The following is a 24,824-nucleotide window of genomic DNA, read 5'->3' as shown; positions in this document are numbered from 1 at the left end:
CTGCTTTTGAAGGGCACGAGCTCTCTCTTTCACATTTATATTCCCAATGCTTGGAACATAACATGTACCCTATAAACATCTTAATTATTTACTGAATAATTAAGTAATAATTAATAACAATCTCTGGATAAAATCTGGAGACTTCAATTAAATATTCAAGATCCTCCACAGCTGAGATCCAATTCAGTGGTTCTTAAACTTAACTATGCCCCAGAGTCAGCTGAGACACTTCTAAAAAAATAGAGATTCTGGGTCCCCATTCCAGATGTATTCAATCAACATTTTCAGAAGTAAAGGTCAGAAGAACTATACTTAGTATCAATGTCTTTGTGATAACTGACTCAACGTAATTATATTACTTATCCTTAAACAAAAGTTCTACAAGTATTTCACTCATTCTTATATTAGCCCACTACACAGATTTATCATGACTTATTTTACTTCAACTTCATGTTTCATAATTGTGTAAAATTCTAGTGTTTTGGTCACAAGTGAAATTTGGATGAGAATTCCTTCCCCATGGGCCTAAGTGCAGTCTGGCTATGCATAAGCTGGTAACTGCCCTGAACACTCCCTTCTCAGTGTGAGGTCCACAGTACAATACTGATCCTATACATCTCTCCTCTAGGAGTATCTTGTGCAAATATGTTCTTCCACTTAGTTACATGTAAGCAAGCAAATGATAAATGTTACACAGACTTAGTTTATTCTTTTGTGGTAATTCATAAAGTATTTATAGTTCAACCTCAAATCATGCTCCAATAGTCATCCAAGAATATTTTCCAATGCCTCCTTATTTGCAGTTAGGGTCAGCATGATGTAATCCAAACAGTAACTGGGAGGAAATCAGGAGACACACAGAGGAGCTGAGTTAATCTGGCTTGGTTTTGCCAGTTTTCTAGTTACTTGGCACTGCACATATAATTTATATGGATCTCTGCTCCCTCTCTATAAAAATAAAAAATGGGATGGTGTGAGGTTCAAATGAGATAATACATATAAAAGTAAATATATACTACTTTTTTAAAACCAGCAGATTGTCTTGGGTTTTTCTCCCTTCTCTTATTTTTCTGAAAACTAAACCTGTTCTCTAGTGGTCTTAGAAAACAAGCACTACACTAGTCTTTTGAAAAACTGTCCCTGACAAACATTCCTTCCTTTAACTGGAGAAAATGAAAAAATTACATGTATTCATGACCTTTGCAATGCTCTGGTTTTCTTAAACTTTTTAAGTTACTCACATTTTCCAAATATAAAAGTCAAGAATTGGTAATAGCTATCAAAATGAAGTATATTAGAACTTTCATAATATTCATATTTGAATGCCAGCATCCACAATAATGCAGCCATAGCAAATAAGCATATAAAAATAGTGATTGCATAGTAACAAGGCAAAAGAAGTGGTCCCTTAGGTGGAAATAACAGCAATCTTGCAAAGTTAGGTTCATGCAGATCAGCAAGTAAGAACCAAAGCTTTACCACTTAAGAGCTGGAAAAATACTTAAAAGAAAACAAAATGCAGCAAATATATGAACTGGTTTGTATAAAATATTTAAAATGCTATTCATGTATAAAACTTGCCATTGTAATATTTTTACATAATTACCATATTAGTCTTAATTTTGATATGTAACAGTACATCTAACACACACACTAATTAAAACACATATATATTATGTATCAAAGATATATGTAAAATTTTCAGAAAAATAGGTAACATTTTGCTTCATAATGTATTGACTTTAAACACAAAGTTTTAACTTTTTTTCTTTTTTTGGCGGCACCATGTGGCTTGTGGGATCTTAGTTCCCTGACCAGGGACTGAACCCAGAGCCATGGCAGTGAAAGCAACAGGTCCTAACCACTGGACTGCCAGGGAAGTCCAAGTTTTAAATATTTTTATCAAATAAACTTTATTAAATTTTAAACCTGCTAATATTATGGATTTACTACTTTTCAAATACAACCTGTGAACAATGTGACTCTATACTACAATAAATGTTTCTGACATTTTCATTATAAACAAGTTTCATAACTACAAATATAAAAATAAACAAGTATATGCAATTTTTAAAAAAGGATGGTACCTTACTATTTCTTCTGCCTATACATTATTCAAATACTGAAATATACTACTATGAAACTGCATACATATATTCATTCCACTTAAAAGTAAATTAGTGATTAGAACCTCACTATGTTTCTTTATCTATTTTAAATTATCAACTTCTGAGGGGAAAGAGAAAATAATTCACCTATAGGGAAAAAATTAAAGCTACATAGCCTTTCAAAGCTTCCGGTTCCTAGTTTGTAAAAATGTATTAGTAACTGAACCTACTTTATAGACTTGTTCAGAGGATTAAACAGAATTATGAATATAAGGTATAGCACAATGTGAGTTTTATAATATAAATAATATCATTTACAATTGGTAAATAAGGAAAACTTATCATCACAAAAGTCGTTTTGGTTCAAATTGAACCAAAATTTTTTTCTAGACTGTGAATTTTTGAGCCACCAAATAATAGCAGCTTAATATAAAGTACACCAAGTCAGCTAAACACAACAGAGCCAAGGAAGAATGCAAGGAGACTTACAAAAGAATTGAACACTGTCAAAGTTGTTCCTCAATACACAAGTTATAAAATGGACAGTCAATAACTTTATGTTTGTATCACTTCTTCATTACAGCTTTGAGGAAATGAAGGAACACATCATAGTGACCACTTTAACCACAAACAGTAAATATGTTACAAAGGAACTGAATAAATCAGACTACAAAACTGATGTGAACTGTGGGATAGAAGGCATGCATAACTGAGCATTTCTAAGATTGCAGAAATAACTCTGATAGTTGTTTAAACTGGGTTTAGTACATGCTCATATCTGCCTTAGTTAATAAGCAATACTTCTTGGAAAGTGTTCAATTCTTTTAAAATCACTCTGTAAAGTACAGAGTGCCCATCTACTCCCACATCACTTCTTGGCTCAGTCTGGCCACTTTGTCTTAGGCGTTCCTTCTGTGTGATTTTCTAATCCTTGTTTATGTTGCATATGTCTCCTTAAGTCAACAGTTTCAGCTTTTCTTTCCATCAAGTTACTTTTAACCTTTTTTTAAAAAAATAAAATTCTACCTTTGGTAAAGTATTTATTAAGAATTTAGCAAGCCTTTATTTGTATACTCATAGGACGATTATTGCTTTTATTGATACTCTAGTAAGAAAGTTCCTTAGGTTTTAAATGGTCTATTTCAGGACTATTTCCCTCCCACCCCCCTAGATTCTGTCACTTTTAATGTTCAGTATTGCAGAACAGAAGGTTTTTAAAGAATATATATATTTATAAATTAAACAGAACTTGCTTATTTCAAAATTCGAGAGACTACAGTTTCATACAGATTTAAGTATTGATACAACTGGATATTTAATAGGGACAAATTTTAAATACAGCTATGATTATCTTACAGAACTAATAAACACTACATTTTACTATAGTATAGCTATTCAGCACAAAATTAAAGTCTGTAATTTTCATTTTTCTTTAAATAACTGATACATAAAAGATACTTACTGGCTGAAGCCTGAGGTTGCATGCGAGGTATACCTCCATTTGGCACTTGAAAATTTGAGTCACTTCTGCTGCTTTTCACTGAGTCAACTTGCGTATTAGATGTTCGGGACAGGTTTGGAAGACTGCGTCTTAGTTTTTCTATGACAACAGAATTTTAATTAAAAAAAAAAAAGTCAAAACATTTTTTAGGATGGAGAAAATTAAAATATTAATATTAATATTCAAAAATAATTCTTTAAGTGTTCTGAAGACTTTAGAAGAAGTAACAGGAAAAAAACACATCTTATAAAAAATAACTCAATACAGTTTCTATAAATGGGTAGAACCTTTAAAAAAGAACCATAAATTACTTAACTCAAAATCTAAACACTTCATGAGTATGGCAAAGCAAAACTAACCTAAGTAAAAATTCTTGATGTACTTATCTAAAATACAAAACCTTGGTAAAAACCATGTTACTATATACCAAAATATGAAGGACAATTTTTTTCCATTCTTAGAGTTACCTTCATTTTTAACATTGGTTGTCTGTAAATCTGTTGGATGGCCTTGAAGTGAAAGGCGAGGTTGCTGTAAGCGGCTAATCATAGGCTGTGGGGACACTCTACTATATTCTATTCCCCGAGCAGGAGATCGAGAACGAGGTGAATTTCGGGGTGACTGCTTAGGTGATGGTCGAGGTGAATTGCGTGGTGATGGTGAAAACCTGTTAACAGCAGGGTATACTGCATGATGCATATTGTCATCTTCATCATCTAAACTTTGTGCATCAAGTTCCTGATCACTAAAAGTACCCCGTCTTGTAGAATTGCAAGATGAACCAGAACTGCGCCGAGACGCTGTGGCTGCATATTCTTGCCGGAGACCTGACAATAGTGAATGTGTTATTTCTTTAGTATTAGACATTTAAGCATTTTTAAGGTTTAAAAGCACAAAATTATCATTGAGAAACACAAATAGCATATAACATGTAAAGGAAAACTCCCTTTCACTTGATTCATCTTAGACTTCCCCACACATAAGGATGCATATAGTACATCTAAAAAGCTATTTTTAAATTACATGAAATTCATAAACTTTTACCCAATTTCAACATTTCTTCTTGAATCCAAAATCTATATTAAAAAGAAAACTATAAATTTAAAAATACTTCTATTTCAAAAGACGGAGTCCAAATTTGAGATTAACATTAAAGGAATATTGAAGGAAAACAATTACCTGTCCAACCAGTGTAAAAAATACATCAGTGAGTAAACAAACATCCTGGATACTAAACCTTTGGATTAATCTTACTCCAGAAGATGATGAAGGAAACTTCTAACCCACTCTTAGGAATTCAGTACTTGGGTACAAATGTAATTTCAATTGCTTCATAAGCTAACAGACTTCAATAAAATAAGCTTATATTCTAAACCATCAAGAATTTTCAAAGGAGTCCCTTTTTATCTTGTTATTTCCAGAAACACCCAAGCAACCTAAGGAGCCCTTCAAATACTATAAAAACTTCTAGAATAAAAACAAATGTGACACATATTCAATGAGAAAAAAATTACAATTGAAAAAGAGTGTCGAATTCAGATAATATTTTGAGGAAATCCTGCTAACTACTGGCAGTTTCGTCCAGAAGATCTGTGTGTTCTTGAGTAGTATTCAAACTTTTTAAGTTATATAGTCATACACAGAAAGTGTTATCAACATGGTTCCCCAAAGAAGTGAAAGAGAATCATATCAGGGTACCTATAACACTATGCTTTCCTAGGGCCCATCTAGCCCTTTGGTCAGGTTTGGAGACCATTGTAGTAACTGATAAATTACTTGGTGTCACCTAGCAAAAGACAACAGACCCATGAAGAGTATTGTTTTAGAAAAGAAAGATCTAAATAGACATTTCTCCAAAGAAGACATACAGATGGCTAACAAACACATGAAAAGATGCTCAACATCACTCATTATCAGAGAAATGCAAATCAAAACCACTATGAGATACCATTTCACACCAGTCAGAATGGCTGCGATTCAAAAGTCTACAAATAATAAATGCTGGAGAGGGTGTGGAGAAAAGGGAACCCTCTTACACTGTTGGTGGGAATGCAAACTAGTAAAAAAAAAAAAAAAAAAAGAAAATCCCAATCCTGATGCAAGTTCTCCACTAACAAGTGGGTCTTAGGGAGATCACAACCACTATGGGCATTGTGCTTCTCTCATCTTAAAAATGAGAGCTGAACCAAGCAAAAGCCCACATCTGTTACTTTACAATTTTGTTAGCAAAAAAACTGGAGAAACAATGTTGCAAAAAGGAAAATCATTCTTAAAAAGAAAATGATGGTGTTTTCAAAGAGGTATCACTCACATTTTCAGTATCTTTTTAATTCACCAAAAAAAGAAATATTTATGCATGTGAACAGCTTAGAAAGGATTTTTAAAGAAAGGCTAAAATTTCTATTATGTGTTACCAACATACAATATGAAAACTGTATCAAATATGTGATTGAATTACTAACAAAATATTGCAGTCTAAAAAGTCAGGATTCAAAGAAGAAACAAATAAGTTTAGTCTAAGTAACAGTTAGGCAGTATTCTTTATTCTTTTTTCACATCTGTGACAATAACCCCTCATTAGCTGGCAATACCATACTTGGAGTGAGGAGTTACGTCTACAAAGTTACAGAAGAAAAGGGTAACATGTTATTGGTTTCTAGGGCTAAAGACAGATAAGCACCAAACCTTTCTATCTTTCTAAGGGAAGATGTGTAAAAATGGGATAAGAATTAGCAGAGTAAGAAACCAACATTTTGCAGTTTCTTAATGTTACAGCTTGATAAAACTTACATAAAACAAAGGACAAACAAAATTTCTGAACCAAATTACAGCACTGCTCCATTACCTCAGCCAACTGTCAAGACTCTGAAACCTGTGCTTTAAGGATCTTTTCATTGTAAAGCTTAAAGAGATCACTTTAGAGAGATTGCTTCCTTCAGTTAAGCCCATACAATAAAATGTACAGGCAAGAATAATATTATCATCATCATCTTATATTCAGATCAGAGTCAAGTCACTGATAAACCCTTGAAATAGTAAAAAATTTGTGCACATGTATATTTTGGGGACACTTCTACCAGATTCTCAAAGGTATCTGTTACCCAAAAAGTTGCAAGGACCACTGTGCAAAGCAATATCACATGCTTCATTTAATTAAATGTCACAATTTCAAGTTTCCCATAAAGGTCTCTCTCTCTCTTTTTAATCAGAATACACCATACATTCTAAGGAAGATGATATACTTGCCTCCAAGGAGAAAAAACTGATTTTGTGGGTGTGAAAAAAATCTTAGATATAATAGTTTGTAGTTCTTAGAGTACACACAAAGAGATGTAGACTATATCAGTGGTATTAAAATTTATTGGGAGTGGAGGTGGGTAAAAAGGAAAAGAAAAATCTAAATAGGCTCCTTAGGGGTTCCAAATAGGAAAAGGAGTACGTCAAGGCTGTACATTGTTACCCTGCTTATTTAACTTATATGCAGAGTACATCATGAGAAACGCTGGACTGGAAGATACACAAGCTGGAATCAAGATTGCCGGGAGAAATATCAATAACCTCAGATATGCAGATGACACCACCCTTATGGCAGAAAGTGAAGAGGAACTCAAAAGCCTCTTGATCAAGGTGAAAGTGGAGAGTGAAAAAGTTGGCTTAAAGCTCAACATTCAGAAAACGAAGATCATGGCATCTGGTCCCATCACTTCATGGGAAATAGATGGGGAAACAGTGGAAACAGCGTCAGACTTTATTTTTCTGGGCTCCAAAATCACTACAGATGGTGACTGCAGCCATGAAATTAAAAGACGCTTACTCTTTGGAAGGAAAGTTATGACCAACCTAGATAGCATATTCAAAAGCAGAGACATTACTTTGCCAACAAAAGTCTGTCTAGTCAAGGCTATGGTTTTTCCTGTGGTCATGTATGGATGTGAGAGTTGGACTGTGAAGAAGGCTGAGCAGCGAAGAATTGATGCTTTTGAACTGTGGTGTTGGAGAAGACTCTTGAGAGTCCCTTGGACTGCAAGGAGATCCAACCAGTCCATTCTGAAGGAGATCAGCCCTGGGATTTCTTTGGAAGGAATGATGGTAAAGCTGAAACTCCAGTACTTTGGCCACCTCATGCGAAGAGTTGACTCATTGGAAAAGACTCTGATGCTGGGAGGGATTGGGGGCAGGAGGAGAAGGGGACAACAGAGGATGAGATGGCTGGATGGCATTACTGACTCGATGGACTTGAGTCTCAGTGAACTCCGGGAGTTGGTGTTAGACAGGGAGGCCTGGCGTGCTGCGATTCATGGGGTCGCAAAGAGTCGGACACGACTGAGCAACTGATCTGATCTGATCTGATCTGAATAATGAAAGAACAGCTAAGAAATGCTAACCTACACTAAGGAAACAGCAACAGAGTATACTACACCAGTGAATCGGAGAAGGAAGTGGCAACCCACTCCAGTACTCTTGCCTGGAGAATCCCATGGACAGAGGAGCCTGGTGGGCTACAGTCCACGGGGTCGCAACAAGTCGGACACGACTGAACGACTTCACTCACTCATACTAGTGAATTACAGTACAGAGTAACATGCAGGGTATGATTTCCAGTCACAGTATAGCACAGCCTGCTTTTCTTCAGTACTCACACAGCAAACTGCTCAGCATACAATAGACTCTAAAAACAAGTCAATGAACAAACCAGTCCACATGCTGAAAAAGCTCTGAAATTTCAACATTTCTATTCTTATTATACTACTATTCCACAACACTGTAAGACATTTAATAAGGGCAACAAAATTATACCATAATGAAAGACCTAAACTTTATCCATTAAAATACTTACTTTCTTCCTGCATCCGAGCTAGAATTTGCACATCAGTTACATCATTTAGCTTATAATTGGATCCAATTGAATCTTCATCTAATTCTGAAGCACTTAATTCACTGTCTATAGAGGACTGAGGACTGAGTGGAGGATTTCTGTCTGATGAACTTTTCAAATTACCTTAAAAATAAAATGATTCAAACTTTGGTGAACAAAAATTGAATAAACATCTGTTGCAATTAACTTGATATTGTATCTTTGGGTTGATTCAGTTCACTGATTCTGTCTTTTCTGTTTATAAAATTCCCAGATGTTAAAATTAAAAACTGACCTGATTAAGAATAAAGACAGCTATAGAGACTCCTTCAAATACAATGACAAATACAAAACTCATTTTCTTATAGTTATAATTTATCCATATTCTTATGAAAAATTAAGTTTTCAAAACAGTACTGGCAAAGTAGTTAATGTTCAAATAATACATGCTAGAGGATTTCAACTTTTACCAGGTAGCCAATGAAACTGCTCTATAAATAGATGAATTATGTCGTGTTTTCTCCTCCCATTCAGTCATTAGCAAACACCATCATCTTTTCCCTTGAATAAAACCACCTACTTTTCCTAAACAAGAAAACTATAATTTGAGGAAAATCAGGATTCCTTAGAGATTTAGAACCAAACCAAAGAAAGAACACTAAGCTCGTTTCTCCTACATTATGCCATGTTTACAAAATTCCTTTGCCAAACTAGTAATGGGGATCCAAGGAGTTCTCTGATGTTTAGTAGTGAAGCACAAAGACAGGATGAAGGAAATGACTGGATTAAAAAACACATTTTATCACTATAAACCAAAGGAGGATAGAAGACAGCTCAAAGGAATAAAGGCTATACATATCCAAAAGAGTCTTATTAGGTTGGTGAAAAAGTAATTGCAGTTTTGGACCGTGAATTTTAAATCATTATAACTAGGCTCAAACACATCTTTATTAATCAAAATAGGAACAATTACAATCAACACAGTTTTGCCAAGAAGAAATAAGTTTGTTTATCCCTGTAGCATAAAAATCTGTGCTTTCGGGTTTGATGAACTCTTAGAAAGCATTTTCTGCCTCCTGCTGGTTGTGGAAGCATTTCCCCTGCAAAAAGCTGTTGAGATGCTTGAAGAAGTGGTAGTTGGTTAGCGAGAGGTCAGGTGAATACGTGGATGAGGTAAAACTTTGTAGCCCAGTTCATTCAATTTTTGAAGTGTTGTTTGTACGACATGTGGTTGGGTGTTGTCATGGAGAAGAACTGGACCCATTCTGTTGACCACTGGCTGTAGGCGTTGCAGTTTTCAGTGCATCTCATCGATTTGCTGAGCATACTTCTCAGGTGTAATGGTTTCGCCAGGATTCAAAAAGCTGTAGTGGATCAGACGAGCAGCAGACCACCAAACAGTGACCATGACCTTTTCTGGTGCCAGTCTGGCTTTTCGAAGAGCTATCCAAGTCCAAATACGAGCTGGTCGCTGCTGGCTGTCATATAAAATCTACTTTTCGTCGCACGTCACAGTCCGATCAAGAAATGGTTCATTGTTGTTACGTAGAATAAGAGAAGACAACACTTCAAAAGGATGATTTTTTTTGATTTGTGGTCAGCTCATGAGGCACCCACTTATCATGCTTTTTCACCTTTCAATTTGCTTTGAAGGTCAAATGACCATAGAATGGTCAACGTTGAGTTCTTTGGCAACTTCTCATGTAGTTGTACAGAGAAGGCAATGGCACCCCACTCCAGTACTCTTGCCTGGAAAATCCCATGGACAGAGGAACCTGGTAGGCTGCAGTCCATGGGGTCACTAAGAGTCGGACACGACTGAGTGACTTCACTTTCACTTTTCACTGTCATGCACTGGAGAAGGAAATGGCAACCCACTCCCGTGTTCTTGCCTGGAGAATCCCAGGGATGGCGGAGCGTGGTGGGCTGCCGTCTATGGAGTCGCACAGAATCGGACACAACTGAAGAGACTTAGCAGCAGCAGCAGCAGCAGCATATAGTTGTAAAGAGGATCAGCTTCAGTGACCCTCTCAATTGGTCACTGTCAACTTACAATGGCTGGCCACTCCGCCCCTCATCTTCAAGGCTCTCATCTCCTTTGCAAAATTTCTCGAATCACCACTGCCCTGTATGTTCGTTAGCAATTCCTGGGCCAAATGCGTTGCTGATGTTACAAGTTGTTTCTGCTGCCTTACAACCCCTTTTGAACTTGAATAAGAAAACTGCTTGAATTTGCTTTTTGTCAATCATCATTTCCATAGTCTAAAATAAATATAAAATACAGCAAGTAATAAGTAATTAGCCAAAAAAAATAAAGTGAGAAATGTGCATTAAAATGATGTACAACATAACCACATTTATTTAGAATCTATTCCAATACCAAACGGCAAAGTTCAACAATGTAAAACCACAATTACTTTTGCACCAACCTAATACCTTCTAAGGAAATGCTTTTTCATCTGATCAACTTCCAATGAAGAACTGAAAAATTCCAACACTGTTACTAATATTTCTAATACAGATGTATTTGAAATTCTTGTTTTCTGAATTTTTCACCGTAAGAGTCAGCTCTAACATGAATGGCACATAAAAAGAACAAGAAGAATACAAAACATAGTTAATATTTATTTCATCAAAAAGAGTATAGTGTACCTAATAGGAAATGTACTACAAGGTCAGTCTCAAATAGTACCTGCATAAAAATTTTTAATATTTTTTAAAAATATTAATCAAACATGGTAGATCAAACGTTTTAGTACAACAGTCATGGGTGATATAAGTAACAACTAACAACCTATGTAAAGAGCAAAGAGCGGGATCAGTAAGTGATGAAACTGGCAAGTACAGAGGTCAAAAGTTTGAGGTGATTAATACTTTTTAAGGGAGCTATAATAATTAATCATAACAACAGCAGTAATAAGAGTAACTGAACGGGTGAAATCTAGAGAACAGTAAGCTATACAGTAACAGTCGCAGTCATAGAACCACGCAGAACATTCTTTCCTCAATTATAGCAATCTATCCTTTTCCTATACCCTTGATGGCTCTAAACACCTCCTTGGCACATTCATATATGGTCTAATACTATTATTAAAGTACAATATCAAAGCTCATTAAAACTCCTATTTAACTGTAGCTTTTACAACCCAAGCAAGCATTTGTTAAGAGAATCAAACTTATGACCCTATTTAATCAAGCCACATTAAAAAAATTTTACATATGTGCTAAAGAAAACTGGATGTATCCTGGCTTATCTGTATCCCTGGTGCCTAGTACAGCACCACCTGGTGCTAAGTAGCTCCTTGACAATATCCTCTCTAATCAGTTGGAGGTTTCATAAATAAGAAAACTTGAGCTACTGATGAATAAATTATTTTCTGAGGCAGGGCAATAAGTTAAAAACTATTTCTTAATTACTTCAATTCATTTCTCCTTACCTGAATTTCCAGGAAGTATCAGCTGTTTGACAATAGGAGGTCGCACTGGGGTTGAGGATGGAGAATTGAAACCACTACTGTACGGGCTACTGGCATTTGGACTGTACGGACTTGTATAACTGACGGAGTTGAAAGGATTATTATACAAATTCTGCCTCTTGAGAGCTGCATTAATGACAAGAGAAACAATCAAATTGAACAAAAGGCTAGTAACATTTCAAAAAATTTCCTGTTAGGCAATTCAGTAATTCATTATCTCAATTTAAATACAGAAACATTTCTACGGGGTGGGCGGGGGGGGGGGGTAATATCACATTAATAATCCCAACAAAATATCTCCACTATCTTAAATTCGGTTACGCAAATAAAAAGAGAGCCACATCAAACAAAAATATTGTAAGATGTTACAGAAAAACCCATACAAACTTTTTGGCTAACCCAATAATACCACAGGAAGAATATCTCTTCAATAAACTATTAACTACTAAATTAAGTTACTTCTGTCTTGTTGGGAAGTTTATTCCCACTGTTGAATAGCCTTTAAAAATAAAATGAATATACAGCAGTTTGTGTTTTCTCATTTTTTGAATACATACTGCTAATAACAACAAAAAACTATGAAATAATGAGTTTTAAACATAGCCTTTCCTAAGTTTGGATTTTAGAAGAAATAAAACAATATTGACTATTTAGTGAAAGTGAAGTCACTCAGTTGTGTCTGACTCTTTGCGACCCCATGGACTGTAGCCTACTAGGCTCCTCCGTCCATGGGATTTTCCAGGCAAGAATATTGGAGTGGGTTGCCATTTCCTTCTCCAGGGGATCTTCCCGACCCAAAGACTGAACCCAGGCCTCCCACATTGTAGGCAGACGCTTTAGCTTTACCGTCTGAGCCACCAGGGAAGTCCACTGACTATTTAGCCCATATTAAAGTCAAACATGCAAGAATTCTTTTTTAAAAAGAAAAAAAGTTCCCACCACTCCCATTTTCTCAGCCAAGGAGAATACTTCTGCTAGAAAAAGGTAAAACATCTGTGCTATGTGTACAAAATTATAAAAGTAGTACGAAAGATCTCAAGTGAAATTATATGTAAGAAAAATTAATACTTAAAATATTTTGGGGGGCACTTTCCTTTATGGTCCAGTGGTAAGAAGCCACCTCACAATGCAGGGTACACAGGTTTGATCCCTGGTCTGGGAAGATTTCACATGCTGCGGAACAACTAAGCCCACATGCCGGAACTACTAAGCCCGCACACCACAACTGGAGAATCTGTGTGCCGCAACGAAAGAGTCCTCATGATTCAAGAAGGATCCTGTGTGCTGCAACTGAGACCCAACGCAGCCAGCCAAATAAACACATATATAAAAGTATTTTTTCCTTTCCTCCACTCTATTCTAAAATCTACCATTTACTCATGTTTATGACCATTACCGAAGTATGATGTAGAATACATACACAGATGTGACATTGTACTTTTTCTCAACAGGCCTATCGCCAAGTACTGCAGGGAGAAAAAACAATGATTTCAAGGCAAAATGAAATCAGTAGCATCAAAAAAGTGCAAAGACGCTAATGGAAATGAGGAGATAGGAGTAATTCATTACAACTGACAGAAAATAGGTAAGGCTTTTTGGAAGAAGAGGCAGTGGAGCTTAAATGGATGAGTAGTAATTTGATAGGGCACCAGAACTGAGCAAAGTGTATGGTTTCATCTGTGTTTATAACAAACTAAAGCTGTGTCATGAAAATGCATACTGTGTTTAGGGAATAACAGTGAGTAATCTAGAAAGGTAAAGTTCATGGTAAGGAACAAAACAAGAAAAACCAGCTGGGGCCAGGTCACAGGAGGCCTGGAACGCCATGCTTAGGAGTTTGAAATGTGTCCAGTAGCAATGATAACACCATTAGGGACTTCTGAGCAAGAGTACTATGGTCTAATCAGCACAGGAAAAATAAATGGTAGAAATCCTAATGTTAAATAACTGAACTGGTTAATAAAGGTGACCAAAAAAGGGAAGAAAGGGATAAATATTAAAAACTACAAAGGATTACTAAAGGGCAAAAAAAAATAAGATGGTTCTGAAGTTTCTGGTTTGCTTATAGGCAGAGCACTGGTTTTGAGAGAAGGCAAACATGTTTTCTGTTAAGTTGGATAGTATAGTAAGCTGGTCGGTAGTACAGTTTTACACATATTTCACCATGAGACAAGACATCATTAAACATATTGAGTATGTAGTACATAGCTTGATCTCAATATATCAACCTGAGCAGAAATAGGGGTGTTTGTTCCTTCCTCTTTACTCTGATTTCCTTTGAAGCATATTCTCTATATGGTTATTTATTTAAATAACCAGCACTGCAAGTTCTCAACTCAAATTTTAACTTTCTTTTTCTTGAAAAATTTTAATCATACTCATAACATTAGTTAGTATATATTACCCAAATCCCCTTTACTTATATCTCTAAGCCTAAGTTTTCATGGGCTTCAGTCTCATATACACTGCCCACTTAATGTCTCCCCTGAAGATATGGCAAATGCACCCCCAAAGCAACTCATTCTTTTCTCATTTTCATTCTCAAAACCAATTCATGTCCAAATCCAAACTTATTCTTTCTGAGCTAAAACAAATTTTATGTCTGCGGTCCTTATCTCAGAACGGTAAAAACATTCACCCTATCACACTAGCTGGAAACACAGAAATCAGTGCCGATACTTTCTTCTCCCCCAGTTCCACATATTTGGCTTATTCCTTTTTCCTTTCATACCTTTTCATCTTGGTATGACCCTTTCTCCCAACGCACACTGCTCAGCTATCATCATCAACCCTCCTCAAAACCATCCTATGTTCACTTTTGGCCTTCTCCGCTCTAATATAGTCTGGGATGACAAAATGTTCTGGAGAAAGAGGCGACGGCAATGTGAATGTACTTAATGCCATTGAACTGTACACTTAAAAAGAGTTAAAGTGGGGAATTTTATGTTAAATAAGTCTTACAACCAAAAAAAAAAAAGAAGATGGGCAGAGAACAGAGAAGGGAGAACCTTAAAGACTGAAAAGAAAACTGTAGGGAGTGTTTAAGACAGGGTAAAAAAGATAATGCATTATCATTAAAAAATAAATAAATAAACAAGAAAAGAATGTCTTAGAAACACATGGTAGTTCACTGAAGAGAAGCCAAGTGTGAAGGAGCAGAAACTGTTGTGCTGGAATACAATAGCTAAATTTCTAGGAAGATGTGCCTTATCAAAAAATACATTTAAAAAAGTATTTTCCCTCCAACCTGAGAAAAGAGAGGTTTAGGACTATAAGCTTCAAACTTTAAACAGCCAAATTACTTTTCCTTTAAATATATACAGTTATAGCTACTGCTCTGTGCACACAGCTATAAGATCTAAGCATTGTTGAGCAGATCCAGTACTTGATTACACCTAGTTTCGGTTCAAGAGTAACAGCTTCTCTTACAGGCTCCTACTATCTTTAATAACTTTGTCATAATAAAGCAAAATGCTACTCACTCCAATTGCTACTTCTGAAGTGTAACAGCTTTGGTTTTCTCCACTATGTCTATCCCATACATTATTTTCTTAAAATAACCACTGCTCCTTACAGGCAAACTACACTTTATGCCAGTTTAACTGTGTACATTCCCCATGCCTCCCCTGACCACTGGGAGCTTAAACCCTGAAAAAAAAGAGCATGTACTTCAACAAAAAAGCCAAAAAAGGTAATCTTAAGGACACAGCTGCCAAGTAAACACAAAGTAAAAAACAAAAACCTATTCCAAATTTGTAATCATGCGTCAATCTTTTACTACATGAGTTTTCCGGGAAACTATTACTTTTTTTGGTCTTCTGTTTTTGTTTTTTTGGCCATGCCATGCGAATTGCGGGATCTCAGTTTCCTGAACAGGAACTGAACCCAGGCACCAGCAGCGAAAGCACTGAGTATTGACCGCTGGACATCCAGGGAATTCCTGGAAACTGATATTCTTAAGACAATGACAGTAATTCCAAGAAAGAATCAATAATATTTTTCCTATATTTCCAACACACCAGTATGCTACATTAAATGCCATCAATAGTGACACATATATTTGATTAGCTTTGTGAATGCTATTAAACAGGGCATAAAAGCAATTTAAACCTAAAATGCCAAATAAAAAAACGAAGCAAACAAAAAGACGATAGGCATGAATACATTTACTAATCACTACCATGAACCAGAAAAACATGCAAGGCTCTTTCATAAAGATTATCATTTAACCCTTAAATAACACTTATAAGATTTCATCATCCTTATAAGAAAACTGAGCTCAACAGAGTTAAGTAATTCACAGGGTCACAAGCAACTAAGTGACAGAGTGAGAAGGAGGTCTCTAAGGTTCTCCATCTGATTCCTTCTATCACATCAGAATTTCCCTGAGGCTGGTGAGATGATTTCAGATGATACCAGACAAAACATTTTTTAAAATAACCATTTGTTCTAGTTTACATTAGAAAAAAAGCTTGTCATAAAATCCATTATTTCACAGATATTTTTTAGCATGAAGCTAAATAGAGATTAAAAAAAAAAAGAACTTATTAAGTAAATAACAGAACAGGGTTATGTGCATATGGCAAAACCTCACAACAGCATGCACGATGTGATCTGAAAAACACCACCAAACAAGGACCTGCCTTCCTAAAAATATATCATTCAACATTTATCTGTTTTTTGATTAAAGAAAGCAAAGGGGTGAATTTACAAGAAAAATTACAGACATACCTGACATAGTTTGATCAAGTTTGTGGATAAGAGACTTTTTAGCACATTCAACATCAGGACTTGGGTAATCCAAAACTTGCCTGCACCAAACTAAAGGACTAACCGATTTCTGCATTGGTGTAAGTTTTTTCTTTGGTGATGAATATAGCCTAGGAGAAAACAAAAAACAAAAAAAGACTAATGTTAGTTACTAAACACAAGGTTATAAAATAAGGGATCTTTTGAACAGATTTAAATTGGGGGATGAGAAGTAAAACTGATGGCGTATTTTTAAATCACCCACATCTACTTTCTACACAGGAAGAAAATATTATAACTATCAATACAAATCCAAATCTCAACTATTAAGTGAACTCAAAGGAGGCCAACTGTCCTGTCCTAAAGTGTGTCTTATTTTTCTTTTACTCTCATTCAAAAACTATGAGGAAACATGTTTTTACAATAGTTTATTCTGTTTTCAGTAGTTCTTAACTCCCTAACATAACCATATCATTAGGGCTTTGTCTGGAAGTCAGATAAATACCTTGCTTTCCAATTCCCAGTTCCCTTCCTACCACAAACCACATGAAAATTTATCATTAGCAATTCATTCCTTTTACTTAAGCAATAGCCCCTCTGTAGCCCTCTTTTCAAATGATGGTATGTTAGAAAAAAGCAATAATTTAAAAAATCCTTAATAACAATATGATCCAATTTACTAAATTACTTCAGTTTCAGTAAAGCAGAAAGAAGACATAAATTTTATAAGTTCCTAGAGAAGGTATATAAAAACAAAAAGGTGAGAAGACAGGAGACAGGTGTACTTTAATTTCCTAAGTAAGTGTTAGTCGCTCAGTCATGCCCAACTCTTTGGGACCCCATGGACTACAGCCCATCAGGCTCCTCTGTCCATGAGATTTTCCAGACAAGGATACTGGAGTGGGTCGCCATTTCCTTTTCCAGGGGATCTTCCCGACCCAGGGATTGAACCCAGGTCTCTTGCACTGCAGGCAGATTCTTTACCGACTGAGCTACAAGGGAAGCCTACTTGATTTGTTTTTCCTCGAATGAGTTCAGACGGTATCAACTGATGTTCATCTCAAATGTGACTCTACAGGAAAAATGTGAAGTTAACTGGACTCTAACCAGAGTGGTTTCCAAATTAAGACACTTTAGGTGAAATCTATGATATAAACAAAATTATTGTATTTCCAATGGATGGGATGTAAAATCAGCTCCTTTCTTGGATCCTACTGACACATGGAGGATGGGGAGCGGGAGACAAAGGGCCCCATTTCCCACTGCTTCCTTGTCTTGTTGATGCTAGATAGAGGTGAAAGTTCAGCGGTCTCACTGGGCCTCTATGACTTAATTTTAACAGAAACAGGGTAATGAAGTAATACTTTTCAAGTTTTATTGACAAGTGAAAACTTGATAATCTCAACCTACTGTAAATTATATTAGCCATCAATAAATTGGCTGTGTCCATCAGAACGCCATCCCTCTTGATTAAACTATGTATCATTATGTAAGAAATTCAAAAGCATCAGATTGAAAAAAATGTTTTCAGTAGGCAAACAGTTATTTTAAAGAAGTCTATGTGTTTGTAAGAGATGAGCAAAGGAGATAATACATACAATTACTGCAAGCACTTTTGTTTGGGGTTTTCTTTAAAATTTAGGGTTAGGGAAACACTTGGTTTTGCTAAAGAGACATTCAGTTACATGCTACATACAATACAGCTTATGTGTCCTCTGGCAGGTTTAAAAGTACTGTGAAATGTCAACCAAAGGTTCCCTGACTGAAAAATAATTTGGTGCCAATATCATATGGGCCAAAGTGTTTTATTTTTAGGGATCATTTTAGTGATGGGACACTGAGATAAGAGAACAGAGTAGCAGAAGATAGTTTGCACACATAGGGTTATTGAATCATTTTCCCTCTTTTCATCACTTGAGGAATAGACAGTTTGCTACATTACCTTTTATCTGTTAACAGAAGGCAAGAGCATTCTTTATTGCCAATAAGGGGATTAAATATAGGATCTGTAGGGAGAGAAGTAGTTTATACATGTAGGATCAGCAGGACTTGGTGACAGATTAATGATGAGGGTAGGAAATAAAAAAGATAGAGGAATCCAAAATTGTTCTACAGTTTTTAGCTTTTTGTGACTGAAAGTACTACAGCGCCACTAACAAAAACAGGAAAGCTACCATTCATGTGGCATAGGGGAGATCATGATGTTTTAATAGATTCTGAATTATTGATGCTTTATTCATTTAGTTTATAGTAGTTTCTGTATTTTTAAGATGCTAAAAGTACCTTACAACTTTCAAAAAAAGTACAACTTTTTCAAGATATAATTTACATACCATAAAATCAACCCGTGTAATCTCTGTACCATAAAATCCATTGTATAATTTGATAAATTTAGTATTTAATTATTCCAACCATCACCATGTAACTTTAGAATTAATTTATATTACCCTAAAAAGAAACCCCTTTTCTGTTTCTACCTCAAGCCTTAGGCATTAACTAATGTGCTTTCAGCTCCATGTCCTTTTCTAGACATTTCATATAAATGAAATCATTCAATGTTTTGTGTGTATGGCTTCCTTCATGTGCATTACCAAAGTCTGAAAGAAAGAGTGAGGCTGGTGCCCTGGGACGACCCAGAGGGATGGTATTGGGAGGGAGGTGGGAGGAGGGTTCAGGATGGGGAACACATGTATACCTGTGGCGGATTCATTTTGATATTTGGCAAAACCAATACAATATTGTAAAGTTTAAAAATAAAATAAAATTAAACAACAAAAAAAAAAGAAAGAGTGAGCACTGCTACAAACCAAAGTCTGAAAGAAAGAGTGAGCACTGCTACCAATACTAAAAGAATTGTAAGGAATATCACGAACAACTTTATGGCAACAAAGGAGGTATGACAGATAAATTTCTAGAAAGATACAAGTTATCAACTGGGACCCAAGAAAAAATTGAGACTCTGTAGAGATTATAAAAAGAAATTGAATTAGTCATGAGGAATCTCCCTCCAAAGAAAAGTCCAGGCCCGATGCCTTCACTTAATAATTTTATCAATACTAAGGAAAAATAATGCCAATCCTGTACAAAATCTTTCAGAAGACAGATCTAACAGTGAAAGACTGAATGCTTCTCTGAAGACTAGGAACACAGTTAAGGATGTACGGTATTATCATCTCTATCCAGTGTGGTACTGGAGTATCTAGCCAGTGCAATATGGCAAGAAAAAGAAATTCAAGGCATCCATATGGCAAAGAAAAAGTGAAACTGTCTTTATTCACAGACTGTGATCCTGTACATAAAAAATCCTTTGTAGAATCTACTGAAAGCAAACAAAATCAACTAGATTTAGCAATAGGATATAAAATCAACAGCTCTCCCTCCACAAAAAAATTGTACTTCTATGTATCGATGAAGAATTCAAACATGAAATAAATAATTCCATTCACAATAGAATCAAAAAGAATACTTAGGAATAAATTTAACAAATGAACTGCGAGAGTTGTACACTGAAAACAATTAAAACATTGCTGAGAGAAATTAAAGAAGCCTTAAATAAATGGGAGAGATGCCCATGTTCACAGATCTGAAGACTCAATATTAACATGTCAATTCTTCCAAACTGATCAACAGAATTAATACAATCCCTAAAATATATCATCAGACATTTTTATAGAAATGGACAGCCTGATTCTAAAAGTTACATGAAAATGTAAAGATACAGAATGGCCAAAAGGATTCTGAAAAAGAAAAGTCCTTTTTTTAATTTCAAAATCTCTAATCTTGCTCCCTTCCAATTCATTCCATATACTGCAGGTGAACTGTTTTCTAAAATATGAATCTGACCATTAACATTACTCTACTAAAACTTGGATACCAGTTTTTTAATATGTATTTATAGGCTGCACTGGGTCTTTTTTGCTGTGCATGCACATTCTCTAGCTGCAGTGAGTGGGAGTTTCTCTTTGTTGTGGTGCAAGGACTTCTCTTTGAGGTGGTTTCTCTTACTTTGGAGCACGGGTTCTAGGAGCATGGACTTCAATAGTTGTGGCTCATGGGCTCAGTTGCTCTGCAGCATCTGGGATCCTCCTGGACCAGGTATCAAACCCGTGTCCCCTGCACTGGCAGGCGGATTCCTAACCACTCGACCACCAGGGAAGTCACTATGCCAGTTTCCTTTTGCCTTACAGTCTTTTCCAAAACACAGCTCCCATGACCCTTGAGACACAGCAATGATCTAACCATTGTAGTACCTTTTTTTTTTTAAGCTACATTTCTCACCCTCCTCCATCACTCCAATCTAAATAAAAGCCATATGGTACTAATTTCTAGTCTTGAAAGCCCAATACTTTTGCTTCTAGGTCATCTGTATATGCTGTTCCCCTTGCTCAATTCCACTTTGGGCTTACCTTACCTTCTCCTTGTCCAACTTCAGCCAGCCCATTACTACTTTCTACTGAATCTCATCTTAAATATGACTTGTTCAAGGGAACCTTCTTAAGTATCTTTCATAAGACTATATTAGGTGCCCCTCTATTTACTATATAGTGAAGAAAGGTGTTTTAACAAAGCATCTTTGGATCTACTTAGACATGGCTCACCAAAAAGAAAATTCCACCTCTAACCTTCTCTGAATTAAAAGAAACTTACTTTATTCATTTTTGTCCTGTCTGAAGTTTCTGAGTTGGTATTTATAAGTTGAAGAGAGACCTGTAAAAAACTGTTAGCAATAAAAACATTAAACATGGATAAACCTCAGAAATACTAAACTAAGTTAAAGAAGTCAGCCACAAAAGACCACATACCAGATGATACCATTCATATGGAATGTCTAGAAGAGGCAAATCTATGAGATGGAAAGTAGATTAGAGGTTGCCTAGGGATAGGAGAGAGGCTGGGGAAAGAGAAATGGGTAGTGACTGCTAATGGGGATAAGAATTCTTTTGGGAATACTGAAAATATTCTAAACCAAGATTATGGCCATGGTTGTACTATTCTGTAAACATGCTGGAAATAACTCAATACTACAAACAGGTGCTGCTGCCGCTGCTAAGTCACTTCAGTCGTGTCTGACTCTGTGCGACCCCAGAGACGGCAGCCCACCAGGCTTCCCCGTCCCTGGGATTCTCCAAGCAAGAACACTGGAGTGGGTTGCCATTTCCTTCTCCAATGCATGAAAGTGAAAAGTGAAAGTGAAGTCGCTTAGTCGTGTCCGACTCCTAGCGACCCCATGGACTGCAGCCTACCAGGCTCCTCTGTCCATGGAATTTGCCAGGCAAGAGTACTGGAGTGGGGTGCCATTCCAAATTCTATCTCAGTGAAGGTATTAAAAAATCTGTTAGAAATAATTGGCCTTTTAAGATATTGCATTTTCCCTTAGAGTAATCAATACAAAGGAATTAAACACCATTAAATGTAATTTATGTATATTGCTAAAAGAACTAATAAAGATGTAAGAATATGAATACTAACAATATGAATATTAAGAAACTAATCATTACAAATCATATTTTGACCCATAAAAATCACACATGCCTGTATAATATGACCTGTGATTATTAAAAAAAAACTAAGAATATAACTATTTTGGAAAAGCAAGAATTTTAGTAATATATTTAGAAATATATATTGTGGACAGTATACAAAAAATATCTTCATGACCCAGATAACCATGATGCTGTGATCACTCACCTAGAGCCAGACACCCTGGAATGCAAAGTCAAGTGGCTTGGAAGCATCACTATGAACAAAAAGAGTGGAGGTGATGGAATTACAGCTGAGCTATTTCAAATCCTAAAAGATGATGCTATGAAAGTGCTGCACTCAATATGCCAACAAATCTGGAAAACTCAGCAGTGGCCACAGGACTGGAAAAGGTCAGTTTTCATTCCAATCCCAAAGAAAGGCAATACCAAAGAATGCTCAAACTACCACACAGTTATACTCATCTCACACGCTAGCAAAGTAATGCTCAAAATTCTCTAAGCCAGGTTTCAGCAGTACGTGAACCATGAATTTCCAGATGTTTCAGATGGATTTAGAAAAGGCAGAGGAACCAGAGATCAAATTACCAACATCCACTGGATCATCAAAAAAAAGCAAGAGTTCCAGAAAAACAGCTACGTCTGCTTTACTGACTATGCCAAAGCCTTTGACTGTGTGGATCACAACAAACTGTGGAAAATTCTTCAAGATATGGGAATACCAGACCTCCTTATCTGCCTCCTGAGAAATCTGTATGCAGGTCAAGAAGCAACAGCTAGAACTGGACATGGAACAACAGACTGGTTCCAAATAGGAAAAGGAGTATGTCAAGGCTGTATATTGTTACTCTGCTTATTTAACTTATATGCATCATGAGAAATGCTGGGCAGGATAAAGCACAAGCTGGAATCAAGACTGCCAGGAGAAATATCAATAACCTCAGATATGCAGATGATACCACCCTTATGGCAGAAAGTAAAGAGAAACCTCTTGATGAAAGTGAAAGAGGAGAGTGAAAAAACTGGCTTAAAACTTAAAAAGTTGGCTTAAATTTAAAACTTAAGTTTTTTTCAAAAACTTAAAAAAAAATATTTTTCAACATTCAGAAAACTAAGATCATGGCATTCGGTCCCATCACTTCATAGCAAATAGATGGGGAAACAATGGAAACAGTGAGAGACTACTTACTTTGGGGGGCTCCAAAATCACTGCAGACAGTAACTGCAGCCATGAAATTAAAAGTCATTGGAAGGACTGATGCTGAAGCTCCAACACTTTGGCCACCTGATGCTAAGAGCCGACTCACTGGAAAGACCCTGATGCTGGGAAACAGTGAAGGCAGGAGGAGAAGGGGACGACAGAGGATGAAATGGTTGGATGGCCTCGCTGAATCACTGGACATGAGTTTGAGCAAACTCTGGGAGATGGTGAAGGACAGGGAAGCCTGTTGTGCTGCTACAGTCCATGGAGTCTCAAACAGTCAAACATGACTTAATGACTGAACAACAACAAAGAAGTGATAATAATCTCCCCTCTACCAATTCTGTCCTCTGAAGTTATTAATATTTATAATTTGCAGTAGGTTTCTCCTGACTTTTCTATACATACACATAGCAGACACATAATTAAAAGATGAGAGGGGAGACTGGAGATACTTTGCTGAATTTAAGATAACCACAATAATTACTTTTCATGTTGCAGTCAGCTGAAAGTAGGCTAACAAAGTTAAGATTTAACTTAAAGTAAAAATAAAAGCTATATTAAAATTATTATTGAAAAACTTCTGCAGATTGGTATGAAAACTTTTACAAGCTAAGGAAAATCAGATTTGAATACCTCAAAATCATCCTCTCTATTTACTGAGTAAGGCATACTCCAAGCAAAAGATTGGAGCCTCTGTCTTCACAAAGCTCAATATATATTCCCTGCAATAGTAATGACATTTCCAGACTGTTAAGTATTTGATCCTGAATAAAGTGTTAGTTGCGCAGTCGTGTCCAACTCTTTTCGACCCCATGGACTGTAGCCCGCCAGGCTACTTTGTCCATGGAATTTCCCAGGCAAGACATACTGGAGCAGGCTACCATTTCCTATTCCAGGAGGCCATCCTGACCCAGGGATCGAACCTGCATCTCTTGTGTCTCCTGCATTGGCAGGTATATCCTTTACCACTGCGCCATGTGGGAAGCCCAAGATTTTTTGTCCTACCGCATCTAAATATAATTTAATAAACTATTAGGATTGTGTTGCTTAGTCATGTCTGACTCTTTTGCAACCACATGGACTGTAGCCCGCTAGGCTCCTCTGTCCAAGGGATTTCCCAGGCAAGAATACTGAAGTGGGTTGCCATTTCCTTCTTCAGGGGATCTTCCCAACCCAGGGACTGAATTCACATATCCTGCAATGGCAGGTGAATTCTTTACCACCAAGCCACCCCGAAAGCACAGCTCTTATGAGACAGGTACTATTATAATCCCTGTTTTATAAATGAGGTCACTGAAGCATAGTGAGATAAACGACTTGCCCAAGGTGACATAGCTGTTAAGTGGCAAAATCACGATTGCTTGAGAACAATTGCTCTTAACTATCATATTTTTCCAACTAATACCATTACTTTAAAAAATGCAAAAGATACTTGTAAAGACGTCAATATA

At 36.3% G+C, this 24,824-nt stretch overlaps 1 protein-coding gene across 2 annotated transcripts in view; it reads right to left on the bottom strand.

Annotated features, from left to right (window-relative positions):
* SLAIN2 (SLAIN motif family member 2) overlaps positions 1-24,824 on the bottom strand; it is a 71,834-nt gene that overhangs the window by 28,656 nt on the left and 18,354 nt on the right. For both annotated transcript variants that reach the window (XM_024993301.2, NM_001035405.1), the window contains exons 2-6: positions 16,672-16,820; positions 11,902-12,066; positions 8,447-8,608; positions 4,077-4,436; positions 3,571-3,708 (exon numbers count right to left, since the gene is read on the bottom strand). In XM_024993301.2, the coding sequence (XP_024849069.1) occupies positions 3,571-3,708; positions 4,077-4,436; positions 8,447-8,608; positions 11,902-12,066; positions 16,672-16,820 (974 nt within the window). The remainder of the gene's footprint in view (positions 1-3,570; positions 3,709-4,076; positions 4,437-8,446; positions 8,609-11,901; positions 12,067-16,671; positions 16,821-24,824) is intronic.

Source organism: Bos taurus, chromosome 6 (genome assembly GCF_002263795.3).
Source record: "Bos taurus isolate L1 Dominette 01449 registration number 42190680 breed Hereford chromosome 6, ARS-UCD2.0, whole genome shotgun sequence".
Taxonomy (NCBI): Eukaryota; Metazoa; Chordata; class Mammalia; order Artiodactyla; family Bovidae; genus Bos; species Bos taurus.
The sequence above is the reverse complement of the archived record's forward strand: the minus strand, read 5'-3'. Positions and strand labels throughout refer to the sequence as shown.